Source organism: Camelina sativa, chromosome 2, assembly GCF_030686135.1.
Source record: "Camelina sativa cultivar CO46 ecotype springtype chromosome 2, ASM3068613v1".
In the NCBI taxonomy this organism is placed as follows: domain Eukaryota; kingdom Viridiplantae; phylum Streptophyta; class Magnoliopsida; order Brassicales; family Brassicaceae; genus Camelina; species Camelina sativa.
Window position 1 is genome coordinate 31,007,023 of NC_141881.1, and position 17,168 is coordinate 31,024,190.

Sequence of the window (17,168 nt, forward strand, 5' to 3'; positions counted from 1 at the left end):
AAAATATATACATATCAGGTTTTGAGAGAGTGTTGTATGGGGCCTACGCTTTAAATTCTTGGAACATGAATAGTGGAAATTAAGAAAAACAAAAAAAAGATTGAAAAAGAGAAAGATCACGATGGTTGTCACAAAATGTTGTTGATGATGTAGGGACTTGGGGTGGGTAGGGTCTTATAACCTATACTTTTCACATGCATATTCTTCAACCCTATTTCTACTGCATCTCCATGTGCCTCCCCTCACGTCTCTACCTCCTCGCTCCTTCATCATTTTTTTTATATTTATTTATTACAAAATATATACATAGAATTTTCTCAATTGCACCATATTTTGAACAAGCTAACCCAAATTTAAATAGCCTTTTTAAAAAAAAATGTTAGTTTTTTAGCCTATAACTCTCCTCAAGGGTTTTGAAATTTGAAATTTCACTCTGTTGATATATTTTAAAGAATGAAGCATCCAAAAGAAGTTTATGTTTCGGTTATATATTTTCAAAGTTTTATAAAAATAAAGAGTTGAAAGCGATTAAAATCATGAAAGAGACTTAATCCAAAATTGATGTTGTATATAGATAGATATACAAGTTGGTGTTATATGACAATTGGGTAGGTCATATGACTCATATCGAAGCAAACTTGACAAACAAACAAACAAAAAAGTGAAAACAAGAAAATCCCACCTGCATTGGATACCAAGTTAACAAACAGTATGGTCGACTTATGTTTATGTCTTTATATCAGTTTGTATTTGTCTCTCTCCCTATCCTTTTCCATATTCATAAATCTTGCTATGCTGTATTTTGTTTGATTGTCTTTTCATTTTCTCTTTTTTGGCAAATGGTTCCCAAGATTTGAAACCAATTATAGATTGGAAAACGACTCAATTAGCAGCTATAGGTTTACATACATACTCTGTGTCGGCTCAACAAACCAAGGAATTAAGAAAATATTTGAAAAGAAAAACTTGAACCTATAGTGTATCACTACGAGTATTTCTAGTGTAACGTGGGCCACTTTTATACTGTCCATTCATACAATTTTATTATTAGGCCTGGGCTTCTATCAACTCAAATAGAAAAGGGGCCTCTTAGTCTTCTCGACTTTTGTAGAGTTGCATCGAGCCTTCTCTAACCTTGGGACAGGTACATCTATGATAAACAGTGATACAATCGAATGAGCCAAAATGAAGTTAGGATGATCTCAAATTGTCTCATCGACTATACAATTAGCGAACTAGCAACAGATTACCAGATGTTATCAGTTGATGTAATACCTTTGTATCATATAAATGCAGTCTAGTTTATTAAATAGTTAAATTATGAATCAAAATAGTTGAGAATGTGGTTTACAATTTGTGGCACTTTTGTTTCTTTCTATAGTGAAAAAGGCATTTAACAGAGATGAGATATATCTGGTTTGATGTTTTAAGAACCAGTAATATATATAGTGTACTAATGTAATGGCTTGAGGTGGAAAACTTGACAAGCTGGTTTATATGAACTCTTGGAAGCTGCTTGTTCGAATTTCTTGTTTGCTGCTTCATTTCCCTCTAAATTCGTCTGTGAGAAGAAACGGATCCACCATGACGAGCTACGCATTTTAGCCTGCAAAAACATTGAGATTGCATCAAGTTAGCTGACAGAGAAGTATAGACCTAACCCACATCTCTGAATTGGTGAATGTATTGGTACATTCATGACAAGAACATGGTTTAAGTGAACTTACCGGTCGTCCAAATTTGGACAATTCTGCACCTTTAGCCTTTTGTTGACCAGGGTTACCTATAATGGATGAAGATTAAGTGCAATCAGACTGGATTTACATCTCTTAATCTCAGGGTTTTTTGTTTTCTTTCTAGATGGTTAGGTTTAGTTACCTGCAAAAAGGACAACACCATCTGAAGCAACCCTTGCAAGTTCAGGAACGGTTTTGTTCAGGTACCTAGGTGAGAGGTAATCCAAAGCATCTGAGACAATCACAAGCGAAAACGACTTTGACCGGTAAGGCAGAGGGAATTTGATGTCAGCTACACGTACAAGGCCTTTGTGTAAAAGACTTTTGCAGCTAGAGTCTGCATCCTCTACATCATACGGCTCAACACCCCAAGCTTCAGTCTCTTCTTCGTTCAACAGACTCGAGACCACTGAACATGTTTCAGGACCCACATGCAGGACTTTGCGCATACTATCTCCGTACGCATTCTTAAGAATAGGAATAGCTCTTTGAACTTCTGATGTGCAAGAATAGTCACCTGTAGATAGTTGTTAAACAAGTACAAAAGTTAATATCAAGTATTGCAGGATTATCATAATTTAAGCACTATCATAAGCACATGTCTCGAAGATGAGAAACAAGAATTACCTGTGATCTTGCTAACTTCTCTGATACTTTTGAACATACCTGTAAACACAGGAAATGTCCATTAGGGCTTTCAAATCAGAATCACAAGCAAAAAAGACATGCATCTTATATACTTAGTTGAAGATAGATATACACACCTGGACCACTGTAAGCATAACCAATGAGAAGGCATGCTCCCTGGAAAACAAAAACAATCAGTTTTGTATCCTAGGAAGCAAATTTTCATCTTAGAGATTACAATATAGTACAAATCATCATCAACATACCACGAGAAGAAGGCAAACAGATAACAGAGGAGACGAACGAGATTTTGAATGCAAAGCTCCTACAAATGGAAAGCTTCCACTATCCCCTACACGCCTCGTTCCTTGCCTTCTTGACATGGCTAATTAGATCCCTCAAAATCTTTTTTTTTCCAGACCTTCAAACCAATATAGACATTAGACTTGATTCATCCACACTCTATGTTCTTTTATGCTCTCTAATACACGCCATTCCTAGATTTAACCATTACCGACACAAATTTAAGACACACAGATTTCAGGAATTTGATTCCGCAAAAACAAATCAATACCAATGGATAGATCCATCAAACAGGTGATTCACGCTAACTAAAAAAAAGTTCCTGAAGAAATCAAAAGATGAAGATAAAAGTATGACATACCTTGAATTAACGATTTCGAATAAAAGATGTTCGGATCTAAAGATCTCAGATCCGAAAAATTGCTTCTTCTGTTCTGTGTAAGTAGCTCCACTAAAATTTTACTACAGAAGAGCTTCGTTCGTCCCCCTAGTGTTTGTTTTGTTATTATCGAGTGCGTTACTACCACAAACGCCGCCGTTTTCGTTTATGCGCATCTAACTAACAAATTAGACTTCTTGCCGTTTTGCCGACACTTCTTCTCAGCTTCATGTTTGAGCCCCAAAAAAATAAATTAAGTAAATAAGCTTTTCTAACTATTAATGCCCAATCAGTAAAAGAAGAGCCTCACAACGGCCCACAAACTGCGTAAAGAAATCTCTTATAGGCCCACTACTGATGATAGTTTACACACGACGTGGTGGCAATTTATGAACGTTGGAGCAGTTTTCCAATTCTCCCAGACGCGCTTTTCCGTTTCCGTTTCCGTTTTTGGACAATATCACTTTTTCCTCGGAACAAAATCTGCCTTAAGGAATTGGAAATAGTTATCTCTCACTTAACAACCGTCCGATCAATCTCAAACCTAATCTAACGATGAACATTCTAGAAACAGAACTTTCTAGAAACAGAACTCTGGCTCTCAACCTTTATATAAACCAAGACTTGGATGCTCTTTCTTCACAAACTCAATAAACCTAAAAACCTAAGCTCTAAATACTTCTTAGCCTCTTTATTCTTAATAAGCTAAAAGCTTTGTGATAACAATGGCTGGTAAGGGAGAAGGTCCTGCGATCGGTATCGATCTTGGTACCACCTACTCTTGTGTTGGAGTGTGGCAACACGACCGTGTTGAGATCATTGCTAATGATCAAGGTAACCGAACCACGCCGTCTTACGTCGCTTTCACCGACACCGAGAGGTTGATCGGTGATGCTGCTAAGAACCAGGTCGCCATGAACCCTGTTAACACTGTCTTCGGTATGTATACTCTCTCATCTTATTACATACTCTGCTTTTAATTAATTCTCTCGATCTGTGTTTCGTGTTTGAGTTAAATTACGAATTTTTAGGGTTTGTATTGGATGATTTTTAGGGTTTGAGTTAAATTACTTCTTGCGTTATACCCCATAAGCTGATTATGAACTATTCTTGTGGATTTGTTGATGTTTTGGTTTTTATCTTCTCTGACCAAAGAATTTTAGTTTAAGGTTATGATTTATTTGGTCTGTAGTGTTCACTTTGATTTTGATTTTTTATGTTCGGTCTATTGATATTGTTTTGTTTAATTTTGACAGATGCAAAGAGGTTGATTGGTCGTAGATTCAGTGACGCATCTGTCCAAAGCGACAGGAAGTTGTGGCCTTTCACAATCATCTCTTCTGGAACTGCTGAGAAACCAATGATCGTAGTCAACTACAAGGGTGAAGAGAAACAGTTTTCCGCTGAGGAGATCTCTTCCATGGTTCTTATTAAGATGCGTGAGATTAGTGAAGCTTACCTTGGCACCACTATCAAGAACGCTGTGGTCACTGTTCCTGCTTACTTCAATGACTCTCAGCGTCAAGCTACTAAGGATGCTGGTGTCATCGCTGGTTTGAATGTTCTGCGTATCATCAACGAGCCCACTGCTGCTGCCATTGCCTACGGTCTTGACAAGAAAGCCACCAGTATTGGAGAGAAGAACGTTCTGATCTTTGATCTTGGTGGTGGTACTTTTGATGTCTCTCTTCTTACAATTGAAGAAGGTATCTTTGAGGTCAAGGCTACTGCTGGAGATACTCATCTTGGTGGTGAAGATTTCGATAACAGAATGGTTAACCACTTTGTTCAAGAGTTTAAGAGGAAGAGCAAGCAGGACATCACTGGCCTCGCAAGACCCCTTAGGAGGCTGAGAACAGCTTGCGAGAGAGCAAAGAGAACTCTTTCTTCCACGGCGCAAACGACCATCGAGATTGACTCTCTCTATGGGGGAGCTGACCTCTTTGCTCCAATTACCCGTGCTAGATTCGAAGAGCTTAACATGGATCTTTTCAGGAAGTGTATGGAGCCTGTTGAGAAGTGTCTCCGTGATGCTAAGATGGACAAGAACTCAGTCCATGAAGTTGTTCTTGTCGGTGGTTCCACCCGTATCCCCAAAGTTCAACAGCTTCTCCAAGATTTCTTCAATGGTAAAGAGCTCTGCAAGTCTATCAACCCTGATGAGGCTGTTGCATACGGTGCAGCCGTCCAGGGAGCTATTCTCAGCGGTGAAGGAAACGAAAAAGTTCAAGACCTTCTGCTCCTTGATGTAACTCCTCTCTCCCTTGGTTTGGAAACTGCTGGTGGTGTCATGACCACTTTGATCCAAAGGAACACAACCATCCCGACCAAGAAGGAGCAGGTCTTTTCCACTTACTCAGACAATCAGCCCGGCGTGTTGATCCAGGTGTTCGAAGGTGAGAGAGCCAGAACCAAGGACAACAACCTTCTCGGTAAATTCGAGCTCTCCGGAATCCCTCCGGCTCCTCGTGGTGTCCCTCAGATCACTGTCTGCTTTGACATCGATGCTAATGGTATCCTCAACGTATCTGCTGAGGACAAGACCACCGGACAGAAGAACAAGATCACCATCACGAATGACAAGGGTCGTCTCTCCAAGGACGAGATTGAGAAGATGGTTCAAGAAGCAGAGAAGTACAAGTCAGAGGACGAGGAGCACAAGAAGAAGGTCGAGGCCAAGAACGCTCTTGAGAACTACGCTTACAACATGCGGAACACCATCCGTGATGAGAAGATCGGTGAGAAGCTTCCAGCTGCAGACAAGAAGAAGATTGAGGACTTGATTGACGAAGCAATCCAATGGCTTGATGGTAACCAATTGGCTGAAGCTGACGAGTTTGAAGACAAGATGAAGGAGCTGGAGGGTGTTTGTAATCCGATCATCGCCAAGGTATACCAAGGAGCTGGTGGTGAAGCCGGTGGTCCAGGTCCCCATGGTATGGACGAAGATGCTCCTCCTGCTCCAGGCGGTGCTGGCCCTAAGATCGAGGAGGTCGACTAATCTGTTGGATCTTGACATGTCTCTCTCTTTCTGTCTATCTTTACTTTGGATCGTATGACTTTATATGTTGTTTTGTTGTGTTTTTTGGTTTGTATTTTTTTGGACAATGGCTGGTTTGCCCAGCTACGATGACGGATACAAGTTTTCTATGAAACACTTGGTCATTTTTGCTCATTAGTAAAAAATGTCTGCTATTGGATATAAGAACGTCGTCAACATAGAACTTAAACAAGGGACTTTTACTTTTAATGGTTGTACTAACAAAAAGAAGATTAAACTTTTGGACTGAGGTAAACAAAGAAGAGCAGCTACGAATACTACGAGTTACACAACTTATACATAAACCTTAGGAATTTAAAGTTCACGAAGATGTAGTTGCAATTTTTTCAAACAAGTATCTCTAAATGGGTGAACTAGTTAAATTAATTAAGATTCATGTTCCACATCAGATCATTCAAATCGGATGAGCAAATATTCCAAAAGTCAGAAACATATGTGTATGCCCTTTTGTACTTTTGCGACCTTGCTTTTGTTTACTGTACTTTTCTTTGAAGTTGTTCTTTGTGCACCATTTTGCTAATATCTTTATCCTCGTGTTCATAGTTGTTCGTAATATCTGTTGATTTATGTTGGCATGCTGCGCTATTGTTTTTAATAAGTTGTTTTCTCTTTTGTTGTATTTTCAATTGTTTGTGATTGGACACATCGACATAACATTTGAACAAAAGAACTTGTAAAGAACTCTTACATTGGAAATATAGGTCATTATTAAAAGAAACAGATGATAGTTGTTTCCATGTCAGTGAGGCTACAGATGATGGTTTGTTGAACTTCTCTCAATGTAGTGAAGTAGCATTGTAGTTTTTGCACATTGATTTTGTGTAAGGACTTCTTGTTATTTTCCAGCATTGATCACCCTTTGCTTTGTTTTCTTTCCATCCTAGATCATTATTTGGTAGTTCGTCAGGTGAGTAGCGTGTGTTTCGTTGCATTTTTCGAAAGTTGGAGAGTATATTTTGCTACTATTTTTTCTTCCATCCTTTATAGAGTCGACGTTTGTTGCAGTTACGTTTGTGTGTGTTGAAAATATTAATGTCGACCTGCCACTATTTGGTTTAATTAGGACCTTTGATATTGACATCGTTATGAGTTCTGCTCGTTACCTTCTTAAACATTAATTTAGGACTTCATTGTATGAGTTATTTGGTTTAGTGGGGATTTTAATTTTCGATCCTTTTATATTTTCTAACGTTTTAAAATTATGGACATTTATAACTTTATAAAGGAAATAACAATGGGAATACATATGTCCTACAAGGAATACAATTTGTTATATATATTTTTGATAAATAAGAAGCGTGGTTGAATTATTTTTCTAGATTGGTATAAACATTTTTTGATCTCATTTAAATTTTTAGTCTATTCTTTGTTTCCCTCGGCTGTCCGTTTAGAATGCATTTCTATTTGAGTGTCTGATCACTCTTATTCTTTATAATTTTTTTCCCTTTATTTGTTATGTGTTCTGTGTTTTTTTTTTTGGCTTAATTTGTGTTGAAAATATTTTTCCTTTTAAGTACAACTCACTGTAGTTACTACATATATAGTATATAATTTACCGACATTCCACAGGTTAAGTAAGAGATTTTACAATGATTCGAGATCAAAAGCAGAAATGCAAACAGACATAGGTAAAAGAGAAAACTCAAGAAAGCATTAGATCCAAGATCAGTTAATGAACTAATTTATAAACATACATACTCTCCTCCAGTTTTATCAAGCCTCCATAATGGCTAAACTCATTTTGACGACGATGATGGGTTTAACGGACTCGGCTTTGCACTATTTTCCCCTTTTCCAGCAACCCTAGGACTCATCTCACCTCTTTAATCATTCACTCTAGGACTAAACACTTGAGAAAGATTCCGATTATAAACTGGAGTTGAAGTTGAGCTAGTAACTTTAGGATTACACGTGTGTCTAAACTTTCCTCTGCTTCTCATCAAGAATCTCAGAATCACATGGATACGAAGCTGTTGACCCCACCTCAGCTTCCTGCAAAATCCAAAATCTGTTAAACAACTATCAAGAAATTAAAGACAAATGGATATTGATTTGAATTTGTAATGGAGTCCTTTACCGATACTGCAAGATTGAATGGTAAAGCGGGTGCTTCTTCATACTCTGCTGCGTCTAAGTCCTGAAGATGAGCACTTTTGAAGAATCTTGGGAGGATATATTGCCTTACGGGTATTATAAACATGATCATTAGAGGGAACATAACTCCAGCTATTGGGATCCACGTGAGACCAAAGCAGGTTAAAAGATAAGTTGTTTGGAAAATAGTGAACATTGCAATCGTTTTGAATGGAACAGTTTCCACAAATGTTGCGTTGTTATCTTCAAGAACCCTGCAATTTTGGTAAATAGTTCAGTAAACCATTCTTGAAAAGTAAAAGGCGATAAAAAAAAAAAGATTGAGATTTTTACTTGAATCTACGGCTTGGGGCTGTGAAGAGAAGCAAGATTCTTTCCCAGAACTGGTTTCCGGGTAGGCTTTCAATTGCCATGAAGGCGAAGTATCCCCAAAGGACTGATGTAGGGATCATTTTAAGGAGAGGCATAGCTGCAACACATCCTCCAACCATTATTGCTTGAAGCAAGTTGCTCACTCTCTGTTCTTTGACTTTAATTGGCAATAAATCATCGATCTCTTTCTCAATATCAAACAGAGTTTCATCAACTGGAGCATCGAGATTTCCTGTGAATGTCGTTGCTTGGATTGTTGATTCTCTCAGCTCTTTCAAACCCTGCGGAAGAGATAGTTTACCTCCAATGAGCCTCTAACAATACTATTCCACTGAAAATTGAAAAGTTACACAGAAGATTCTTACTTGATGATAAACTTAATCTAGAAGGGGAGAGACGGTTGAGGTCGCAATTCAGAGAACAGCGGAATGGAGGATAGCGAGGGGTTAGACTTTCAGGGGAAACAAAAAATGAGCCTTTAAAAGATTAGGCCCAAAAATAGAAGAAAAATTAACTTGGATGACTTTTGAAATTAGGCCTCTTAAACAGAAAGATATGCTGAGGTACAACAATCGCAAATAATATTTTAGAGATAACAGAATATTGTAGGTGGTGGTTTTTCTCTTTTGTTAGACCAGACCAGTTCAGATCTGTAAGAAATGTACCAGATAGTTAGTACAAAATTTGAAGTCGAAGCTATGGTTTTATCAGAGCATGAAGTGTTACTCGAAGAATTGAAGCTTAGTGCTTAGATAAGATATCATCTATTGGAGTTGTTCATTAGACATGTCCTCATTGAAGTTCTCCTTAGGTGTTATCCTTAATATCTTCAACATGACTGGTGTGCTAGCAAAGTTAGTACTTCCAACATAGTTATTCTTCTTTGCCCTTGGATGTCCTGGAGGATAGATCCATGTAGTTTGTAGCATTTATCCGCAATATGTCCAACAAGCGAGCAGTGAGAACACTTAGGCTTTTGAAAGTTTCCTTGTGCCATCAAGACAGAATTCTGACATGTGAAATCACAACATTTAAAATCCACGATTTCACCATGCTGTTGCATCTACTCCAGATAGATCTCCTTGGACTCACAACATTTAAAACCCACGATTTCACCATGCTGTTGCATCTACTCCAGATCTTGACAAAGCAAGACAAAACAAGACTTCAATATTTTGATTAATTTTTTCCGCTAGCTGTCATAAGTTGTCCTTTGGTTTGTCTACATTTGAAAGATCACTAAGCTTGGCGTTCAGCCCAATGATGATCCACAGATTATCCGGCGCAATAGATTATATTTATGACAAAACAAAATTGAACCTTAAATTGAACCTATTACAAAACAAAATTAAAAAGAAATTCCGAAAATGACTTATGAAGACTTTTGGAGGCAAAAAATGGAGAGAGCAAATGTTTTACATCGTGTTCAGAATACAAGCACAATCATTGGAAAACTAAAAAAAGGAAGAAAATAACCCACAAAAGAAAAAAAAAACTTATAGAACCCAAAATTTGACCCAAAAACCATGTTTTCCTTTGGATATCTTCTCCTTGGAAATATCTTCTGCAACTTCTCTTCTCTCTCTCTCTTTTCGTTCATCATCTTCCCAAAAAACCTAAAAAAATTGAGTCTTGAAGAAGAAGAAGAAGGTTGCGCTTCCAAGTACAGATCGAACGATTCGCAGAATCTTCCAATTTTTTGAATCTGAATCGATGGTTGGAGCTCTCGGTAACCCTTTCAATAATTTTCTCTCTTTCTTTTATCCGTTGTAACACACAAGAATCCATATCGTCAGTATTTTTAGTGTTCAACCGTACCACCGTCAACCACCACTGCCGGCCATCACCTTAACCCCTACCCTTAAACCAAAAAACCCAAAATAGTAATTTACCCTACCCTTGATCATACTTTTCTAATTTTTTTGAATAGATGGTTATATTATTCTATAGTTTTGTTTTTTTGGCTACTCAGCTAATTCACCCTTATTAAAAACAACATAAACAAAGAAAAGAAAGTGAGTACCAGATACAGATGAAAATTTAAAATACCAAAAAATTGTTAAAAAAACACAAACCATAATCTAACTACAAGAGAAAAAAATTAGACTAAATTAGCTGAAAAAACATAGTCGAAAAAATAAACGAACAAAAGAGCAAAATAAATTAACAAAAGAAGAAAAGAAAACATACTAACAACGTAACCTGACGAAAAGAAGAAAATACATAACAAAAAAAACAAATTAACAAAACAACCGAAAAAGTTTAGGGGTTAGGGTTTAGTGTTTTTAAAATTAAAAGGTTTTCAACCATTTAACAAGGTTTAATAAGGTTTTTTAAAAACCTTGTAAACTTTTTAAATAAAATGTTTTTTATAAGGTAGAAATTTAAAAAAATTTGGTAGGAAAATCCAATTTCGTAATTTTGGCAGGAAATTTTTTTGATTTTGGCGGGAAATTTTTTCGATATTGGCGGGAATTTTTTTTGATTTTGGCGGGAAAATTTTTCATTTTTTGGCGGGAAATGTTTTTCGATTTTGATGACTGTACATTCTTGCCATCATTCAAAGAAAAGGTAATATGGTCATTTTGTACGTAAAAGTTTTAAAAAGAGGTATGGATGGACATTTTTGAAAATGCCCCTTTTTGAAAATGCAGAATAGTCTCCAAAGATAAAGTGCGGTTCTACCATTTTTGCCCTCCAAAGCGTCTACATTTTTTGCCTCCAAGAGTCTACATTTTTTGCCTCCAAGAGTCTCCATTTTTGGCCTCCAAGAATCTTCATTTTTGGCTTCCAAAAGTCATCATATTTGGCCTCCAAAAGTCATCATTTTTTGCCTCCAAAGCGTCTCCATTTTTAGCCTCCAAGAGTCTCCATTTTTGGCCTCCAAAAGTTTTATTTTTTGCCTCCAAAAGTTATCATATTTGTGGCCTCCAAAAAGTGTGGAGGCCAAAAATGGAGAAGCTTTGGAGGCCAAAAATGATGACGTTTTGGAAGCCAAATATGATGATTTTTGGAGGCCAAATATGATGACTTTTGGAGGCCAAAAATGGAGACGCTTTGGAGTCCAAAAGTGGAGACGCTTTGGAGGCCAAAAGTAGAGATGCTTTGGAGGCTAAATAATGGAGACTCTTGGAGACCAAAAATGGAGACGCTTTGGAGACCAAATATGATGACTTTTGGAGGAAAAAAATGAAGACTATTGGAGGCAAAAAATGGAGACTCTTGGAGGCCAAAAATGAAGACTCTTGGAGACCAAAAATAGAGACGCTTTGGAGGTAAAAAACTCATGACTTTTGGAGGCCAAATATGAAAACTTTTGGAGGCCAAAAATGAAGACTTTTGTCCGTCAAAAATGGAGACTCTTGGAGGCCAAAAATGGAAATGCTTTGGAGGCAAAAAATGGAGACTCTTGGAGGCAAAAAATGGAGACTTTTGGAGGCTAAAAATGGAGAAGCTTTGGAGGCAAAAAAGGATGAATTTTGGAGGCTAAAAAGAATGAATTTTGGAGGCCAAAAATAATGACTTTTTGAGGCCAAAAATGAAAATTTTTGGAGGCAAAAAATGGAAACGCTTTGGAGGCCAAAAATGGAGACGCTTTTGGAGGCCAAAAGTAGAGACGCTTTGGAGGCCAAATATGATGACTTTTGGAGGCCAAATATGATGACTTTTGGAGGCCAAAAATGGAGACCTTTGAAGGCCAAAAATGGAGACGCTTTAGAGGCCAAAAGTGAAGAATTTTGGAGGCCAAAAATGAAGACTTTTGGAGGCCAAAAATGAAGAATTTTGGAGGCCAAAAATGAAGAATTTTGGAGGCCAAAAATAGAGACTCTTGGAGACCAAAAATGGAGACTCTTGGAGGCCAAAAATGGAGACTTTTGGAGGCCAACTATGATGAATTTTGGAGGAAAAAATAAAGAATTTTGGAAGCTAAAAATGGAGACTCTTGGAGGCCAAAAATAGAGACGCTTTGGAGGCCAAAAGTGGAGACGCTTTGGAGGCCAAATATAATGACTTTTGGAGGCCAAATATGATGACTTTTGGAGGCCAAAAATGGAGACTCTTGGAGGCCAAAAGTGGAGACGCTTTGGAGGCCAAATATGATGACTTTTGGAGGCCAAATATGAGACTCTTGGAGGCCGAAAATGAAGACTTTTGGAGGCCAAAAATGAAGACTTTTGGAGGCCAAAAATGGAGACTCTTGGAGGCCAAAAATGAAGATTCTTGGACGCCAAAACGGATGACTTTTGGAGGCCAAAAATAAAGATTCTTTGAGGCCAAAAATGGAGACTCTTGGAAGCAAAAAATGGACGCTTTGGAGGCCAAAAGTGGAGACGCTTTGGAGGCCAAATATGATGACTTTTGGAGGCTAAAAATGAAGACTTTCGAAGACCAAAAATGGAGACTCTTGGAGGCGAAAAATGGAGACGCTTTGGAGGTCAAAAGTGGAGACGCTTTGGAGGCCAAAAGTGGAGACGCTTTGGAGGTCAAATATGATGACGTTTTGGAAGCCAAATATGATGACTTTTGGAGGCCAAATATGATGACTTTTGGAGGTCAAAAATGGAGACGCTTTGGAGTCCAAAAGTGGAGACGCTTTGGAGGCCAAAAGTAGAGATGCTTTGGAGACTAAATAATGGAGACTCTTGGAGACCAAAAATGGAGACGCTTTGGAGGCCAAATATGATGACTTTTGGAGGAAAAAAATGAAGACTTTTGGAGGCAAAAAATGGAGACTCTTGGAGGCCAAAAATGAAGACTCTTGGAGACCAAAAATAGAGACGCTTTGGAGGTAAAAAACTCATGACTTTTGGAGGCCAAATATGAAAACTTTTGGAGGCCAAAAATGAAGACTTTTGTCCGTCAAAAATGGAGACTCTTGGAAGCCAAAAATGGAAATGCTTTGGAGGCAAAAAATGGAGACTCTTGGAGGCAAAAAATGGAGACTCTTGGAGGCTAAAAATGGAGAAGCTTTAGAGGCAAAAAAGGATGAATTTTGGAGGCTAAAAAGAATGAATTTTGGAGGCCAAAAATAATGACTTTTTGAGGCCAAAAATGAAAATTTTTGGAGGCAAAAAATGGAAACGCTTTGGAGGCCAAAAATGGAGACGCTTTTGGAAGCCAAAAGTAGAGACGCTTTGGAGGCCAAATATGATGACTTTTGGAGACCAAATATGATGACTTTTGGAGGCCAAAAATGGAGACCTTTGAAGGCCAAAAATGGAGACGCTTTAGAGGCCAAAAGTGAAGAATTTTGGAGGCCAAAAATGAAGACTTTTGGAGGCCAAAAATGAAGAATTTTGGAGGCCAAAAATGAAGAATTTTGGAGGCCAAAAATAGAGACTCTTGGAGGCCAAAAATGGAGACTCTTGGAGGCCAAAAATGGAGACTTTTGGAGGCCAACTATGATGAATTTTGGAGGAAAAAATGAAGAATTTTGGAAGCTAAAAATGGAGACTCTTGGAGGCCAAAAATAGAGACGCTTTGGAGGCCAAAAGTGGAGACGCTTTGGAGGCCAAATATAATGACTTTTGGAGGCCAAATATGATGACTTTTGGAGGCCAAAAATGGAGACTCTTGGAGGCCAAAAGTGGAGACGCTTTGGAGGCCAAATATGATGACTTTTGGAGGCCAAAAATGAGACTCTTGGAGGCCGAAAATGAAGACTTTTGGAGGCCAAAAATGAAGACTTTTGGAGGCCAAAAATGGAGACTCTTGGAGGCCAAAAATGAAGATTCTTGGACGCCAAAACGGATGACTTTTGGAGGCCAAAAATAAAGATTCTTTGAGGCCAAAAATGGAGACTCTTGGAGGCAAAAAATGGACGCTTTGGAGGCGAAAAGTGGAGACGCTTTGGAGGCCAAATATGATGACTTTTGGAGGCTAAAAATGAAGACTTTCGAAGGCCAAAAATGGAGACTCTTGGAGGCGAAAAATGGAGATGCTTTGGAGGCCAAAAGTGGAGACGCTTTGGAGGCCAAAAGTGGAGACGCTTTGGAGGTCAAATATGATGACTTTTGGAGGCCAAAAATGGAGACTCTTGGAGGCCAAAAATGAAGACTTTTGGAGGCCAAAAATAAAGACTTTTGGAGGCCAAAAATGGAGACTCTTGGAGGCAAAAAATGGAGACGCTTTGGAGGCCAAAAGTGGAGATCCTTTGGAGGCCAAATATGATGACTTTTGGAGGCCAAAAATGAAAACTTTTGGAGGCCAAAAATGAAGACTTTTGGACGCCAATAATGAAGACTTTTGGAGGCCAAAAATGGAGACCCTTGGAGGCCAAAAATGGAGACGCTTTGGAGGCCAAAAGTGGAGTCGCTTTGGAGACGAAATATGATGACTTTTGGAGGCCAAAAATGAAGACTTTTGGAGGCCAAAAATGGAGACCCTTGGAGGCCAAAAATGGAGACGCTTTGGAGGCCAAAAGTGGAGTCGCTTTGGAGACGAAATATGATGACTTTTGGAGGCCAAAAATGAAGACTTTTGGAGGCCAAAAATGGAGACCCTTGGAGGCCAAAAATGGAGACGCTTTGGAGGCCAAAAGTAAAGTCGCTTTGGAGGCCAAATATAATGACTTTTGGAGGCAAAAATGGAGACGCTTTGGAGGCCAAATATGAAGACTTTTGGAGGGCAAAAATGGAGACTCTCGGAGGCCAAAAATAGAGACGCTTTCGAGGCCAACTATGATAAATTTTGGAGGCAAAAAATGAAGACTTGTTGAGGTTAAAAATGGTGATGCTTTGGAGGCCAAATATGAAGACTTTTGGAGGGCAAAAATGGAGACCCTTGGAGGCCAAAAATGGAGACGCTTTAGAGGCCAAAAGTGAAGAATTTTGGAGGCCAAAAATGAAGACTTTTGGAGGCCAAAAATGAAGAATTTTGGAGGCCAAAAATGAAGAATTTTGGAGGCCAAAAATAGAGACTCTTGGAGGCCAAAAATGGAGACTCTTGGAGGCCAAAAATGGAGACTTTTGGAGGCCAACTATGATGAATTTTGGAGGAAAAAATGAAGAATTTTGGAAGCTAAAAATGGAGACTCTTGGAGGCCAAAAATAGAGACGCTTTGGAGGCCAAAAGTGGAGACGCTTTGGAGGCCAAATATAATGACTTTTGGAGGCCAAATATGATGACTTTTGGAGGCCAAAAATGGAGACTCTTGGAGGCCAAAAGTGGAGACGCTTTGGAGGCCAAATATGATGACTTTTGGAGGCCAAAAATGAGACTCTTGGAGGCCGAAAATGAAGACTTTTGGAGGCCAAAAATGAAGACTTTTGGAGGCCAAAAATGGAGACTCTTGGAGGCCAAAAATGAAGATTCTTGGACGCCAAAACGGATGACTTTTGGAGGCCAAAAATAAAGATTCTTTGAGGCCAAAAATGGAGACTCTTGGAGGCAAAAAATGGACGCTTTGGAGGCGAAAAGTGGAGACGCTTTGGAGGCCAAATATGATGACTTTTGGAGGCTAAAAATGAAGACTTTCGAAGGCCAAAAATGGAGACTCTTGGAGGCGAAAAATGGAGATGCTTTGGAGGCCAAAAGTGGAGACGCTTTGGAGGCCAAAAGTGGAGACGCTTTGGAGGTCAAATATGATGACTTTTGGAGGCCAAAAATGGAGACTCTTGGAGGCCAAAAATGAAGACTTTTGGAGGCCAAAAATAAAGACTTTTGGAGGCCAAAAATGGAGACTCTTGGAGGCAAAAAATGGAGACGCTTTGGAGGCCAAAAGTGGAGATCCTTTGGAGGCCAAATATGATGACTTTTGGAGGCCAAAAATGAAAACTTTTGGAGGCCAAAAATGAAGACTTTTGGACGCCAATAATGAAGACTTTTGGAGGCCAAAAATGGAGACCCTTGGAGGCCAAAAATGGAGACGCTTTGGAGGCCAAAAGTGGAGTCGCTTTGGAGACGAAATATGATGACTTTTGGAGGCCAAAAATGAAGACTTTTGGAGGCCAAAAATGGAGACCCTTGGAGGCCAAAAATGGAGACGCTTTGGAGGCCAAAAGTGGAGTCGCTTTGGAGACGAAATATGATGACTTTTGGAGGCCAAAAATGAAGACTTTTGGAGGCCAAAAATGGAGACCCTTGGAGGCCAAAAATGGAGACGTTTTTGGAGGCCAAAAGTAAAGTCGCTTTGGAGGCCAAATATAATGACTTTTGGAGGCAAAAATGGAGACGCTTTGGAGGCCAAATATGAAGACTTTTGGAGGGCAAAAATGGAGACTCTCGGAGGCCAAAAATAGAGACGCTTTCGAGGCCAACTATGATAAATTTTGGAGGCAAAAAATGAAGACTTGTTGAGGTTAAAAATGGTGATGCTTTGGAGGCTAAAAATGTAGACGCTTTGGAGGCAAAAAATGGAGACGCTTTGGGGACCAAAAATGGAGATGATTTGGAGGCCATGGAGACGCATTGAAGGAAAACAATAGAGACGTTTTGGAGGCCAAAAATGAAGACTTTTAGAGAGAAAAAAATGTAAGCAACTATTATGTTTTTTGGAAGCCAAAAATAGAGACGTTTTGGAGGCCAAAAATGGAGACTCTTTGGAGGCAAAAAATGTAGACGCTTTGGAGGCCAAAAATGGTAGAACCGCACTTTA

General features: G+C 38.8%; 3 protein-coding genes across 4 annotated transcripts; 1 reads left to right on the forward strand and 2 right to left on the reverse strand.

Moving 5' to 3' along the window:
* Positions 1-1,301: 1,301 nt before the first annotated feature.
* On the reverse strand, positions 1,302-3,276 carry LOC104744267 (putative pectin methylesterase CGR3). Of its 2 annotated transcripts, none has more exons than XM_010465293.3 (7): positions 3,028-3,276; positions 2,630-2,784; positions 2,501-2,540; positions 2,364-2,402; positions 1,879-2,253; positions 1,728-1,783; positions 1,302-1,606 (listed from the first exon to the last, which is right to left on the reverse strand). In XM_010465293.3, the coding sequence occupies exons 2-7, from the start codon at positions 2,744-2,746 to the stop codon at positions 1,454-1,456; spliced, it is 780 nt and encodes a 259-aa protein (XP_010463595.1). In that variant the 5' UTR covers positions 2,747-2,784; positions 3,028-3,276; the 3' UTR covers positions 1,302-1,453. The 2 variants fall into 2 exon arrangements, with proteins under 2 accessions (XP_010463595.1, XP_010463603.1); XM_010465301.3 differs by having other exon boundaries at positions 2,630-2,860; positions 3,028-3,203.
* A 351-nt stretch (positions 3,277-3,627) lies between these two features.
* Positions 3,628-6,220, forward strand: LOC104744282 (heat shock 70 kDa protein 2-like). The gene is made up of 2 exons (XM_010465313.3): positions 3,628-3,984; positions 4,302-6,220. Exons 1-2 carry the CDS (start codon positions 3,771-3,773, stop codon positions 6,044-6,046), a joined length of 1,959 nt encoding a protein of 652 aa, XP_010463615.2. The 5' UTR covers positions 3,628-3,770; the 3' UTR covers positions 6,047-6,220.
* A 1,412-nt stretch (positions 6,221-7,632) lies between these two features.
* On the reverse strand, positions 7,633-9,037 carry LOC147949370 (putative boron transporter 2). The gene is made up of 4 exons (XM_087478604.1): positions 8,938-9,037; positions 8,534-8,853; positions 8,184-8,454; positions 7,633-8,098 (listed from the first exon to the last, which is right to left on the reverse strand). Exons 2-4 carry the CDS (start codon positions 8,689-8,691, stop codon positions 8,024-8,026), a joined length of 504 nt encoding a protein of 167 aa, XP_087334730.1. The 5' UTR covers positions 8,692-8,853; positions 8,938-9,037; the 3' UTR covers positions 7,633-8,023.
* Positions 9,038-17,168: the final 8,131 nt, after the last annotated feature.

Bases quoted from the DNA above. Each gene is read 5' to 3' on its own strand.
- LOC147949370 (XM_087478604.1), bottom strand. From the start codon at position 8,691: ATGGTTGGAGGATGTGTTGCAGCTATGCCTCTCCTTAAAATGATCCCT. The intron at 8,455-8,533 runs GTAAAAATCTCA...CCAAAATTGCAG, and splicing joins GCCCCAAGCCGTAGATTCAA to GGTTCTTGAAGATAACAACG. The intron at 8,099-8,183 runs GTAAAGGACTCC...TGGATTTTGCAG, and splicing joins CATTCAATCTTGCAGTATCG to GAAGCTGAGGTGGGGTCAAC.
- LOC104744267 (XM_010465293.3), bottom strand. From the start codon at position 2,746: ATGTCAAGAAGGCAAGGAACGAGGCGTGTAGGGGATAGTGGAAGCTTT. The intron at 1,784-1,878 runs GTAACTAAACCT...CATCCATTATAG, and splicing joins TGGTGTTGTCCTTTTTGCAG to GTAACCCTGGTCAACAAAAG. The intron at 1,607-1,727 runs GTAAGTTCACTT...ATGTTTTTGCAG, and splicing joins TGTCCAAATTTGGACGACCG to GCTAAAATGCGTAGCTCGTC.
- LOC104744282 (XM_010465313.3), top strand. From the start codon at position 3,771: ATGGCTGGTAAGGGAGAAGGTCCTGCGATCGGTATCGATCTTGGTACC. The intron at 3,985-4,301 runs GTATGTATACTC...TAATTTTGACAG, and splicing joins CCCTGTTAACACTGTCTTCG to ATGCAAAGAGGTTGATTGGT.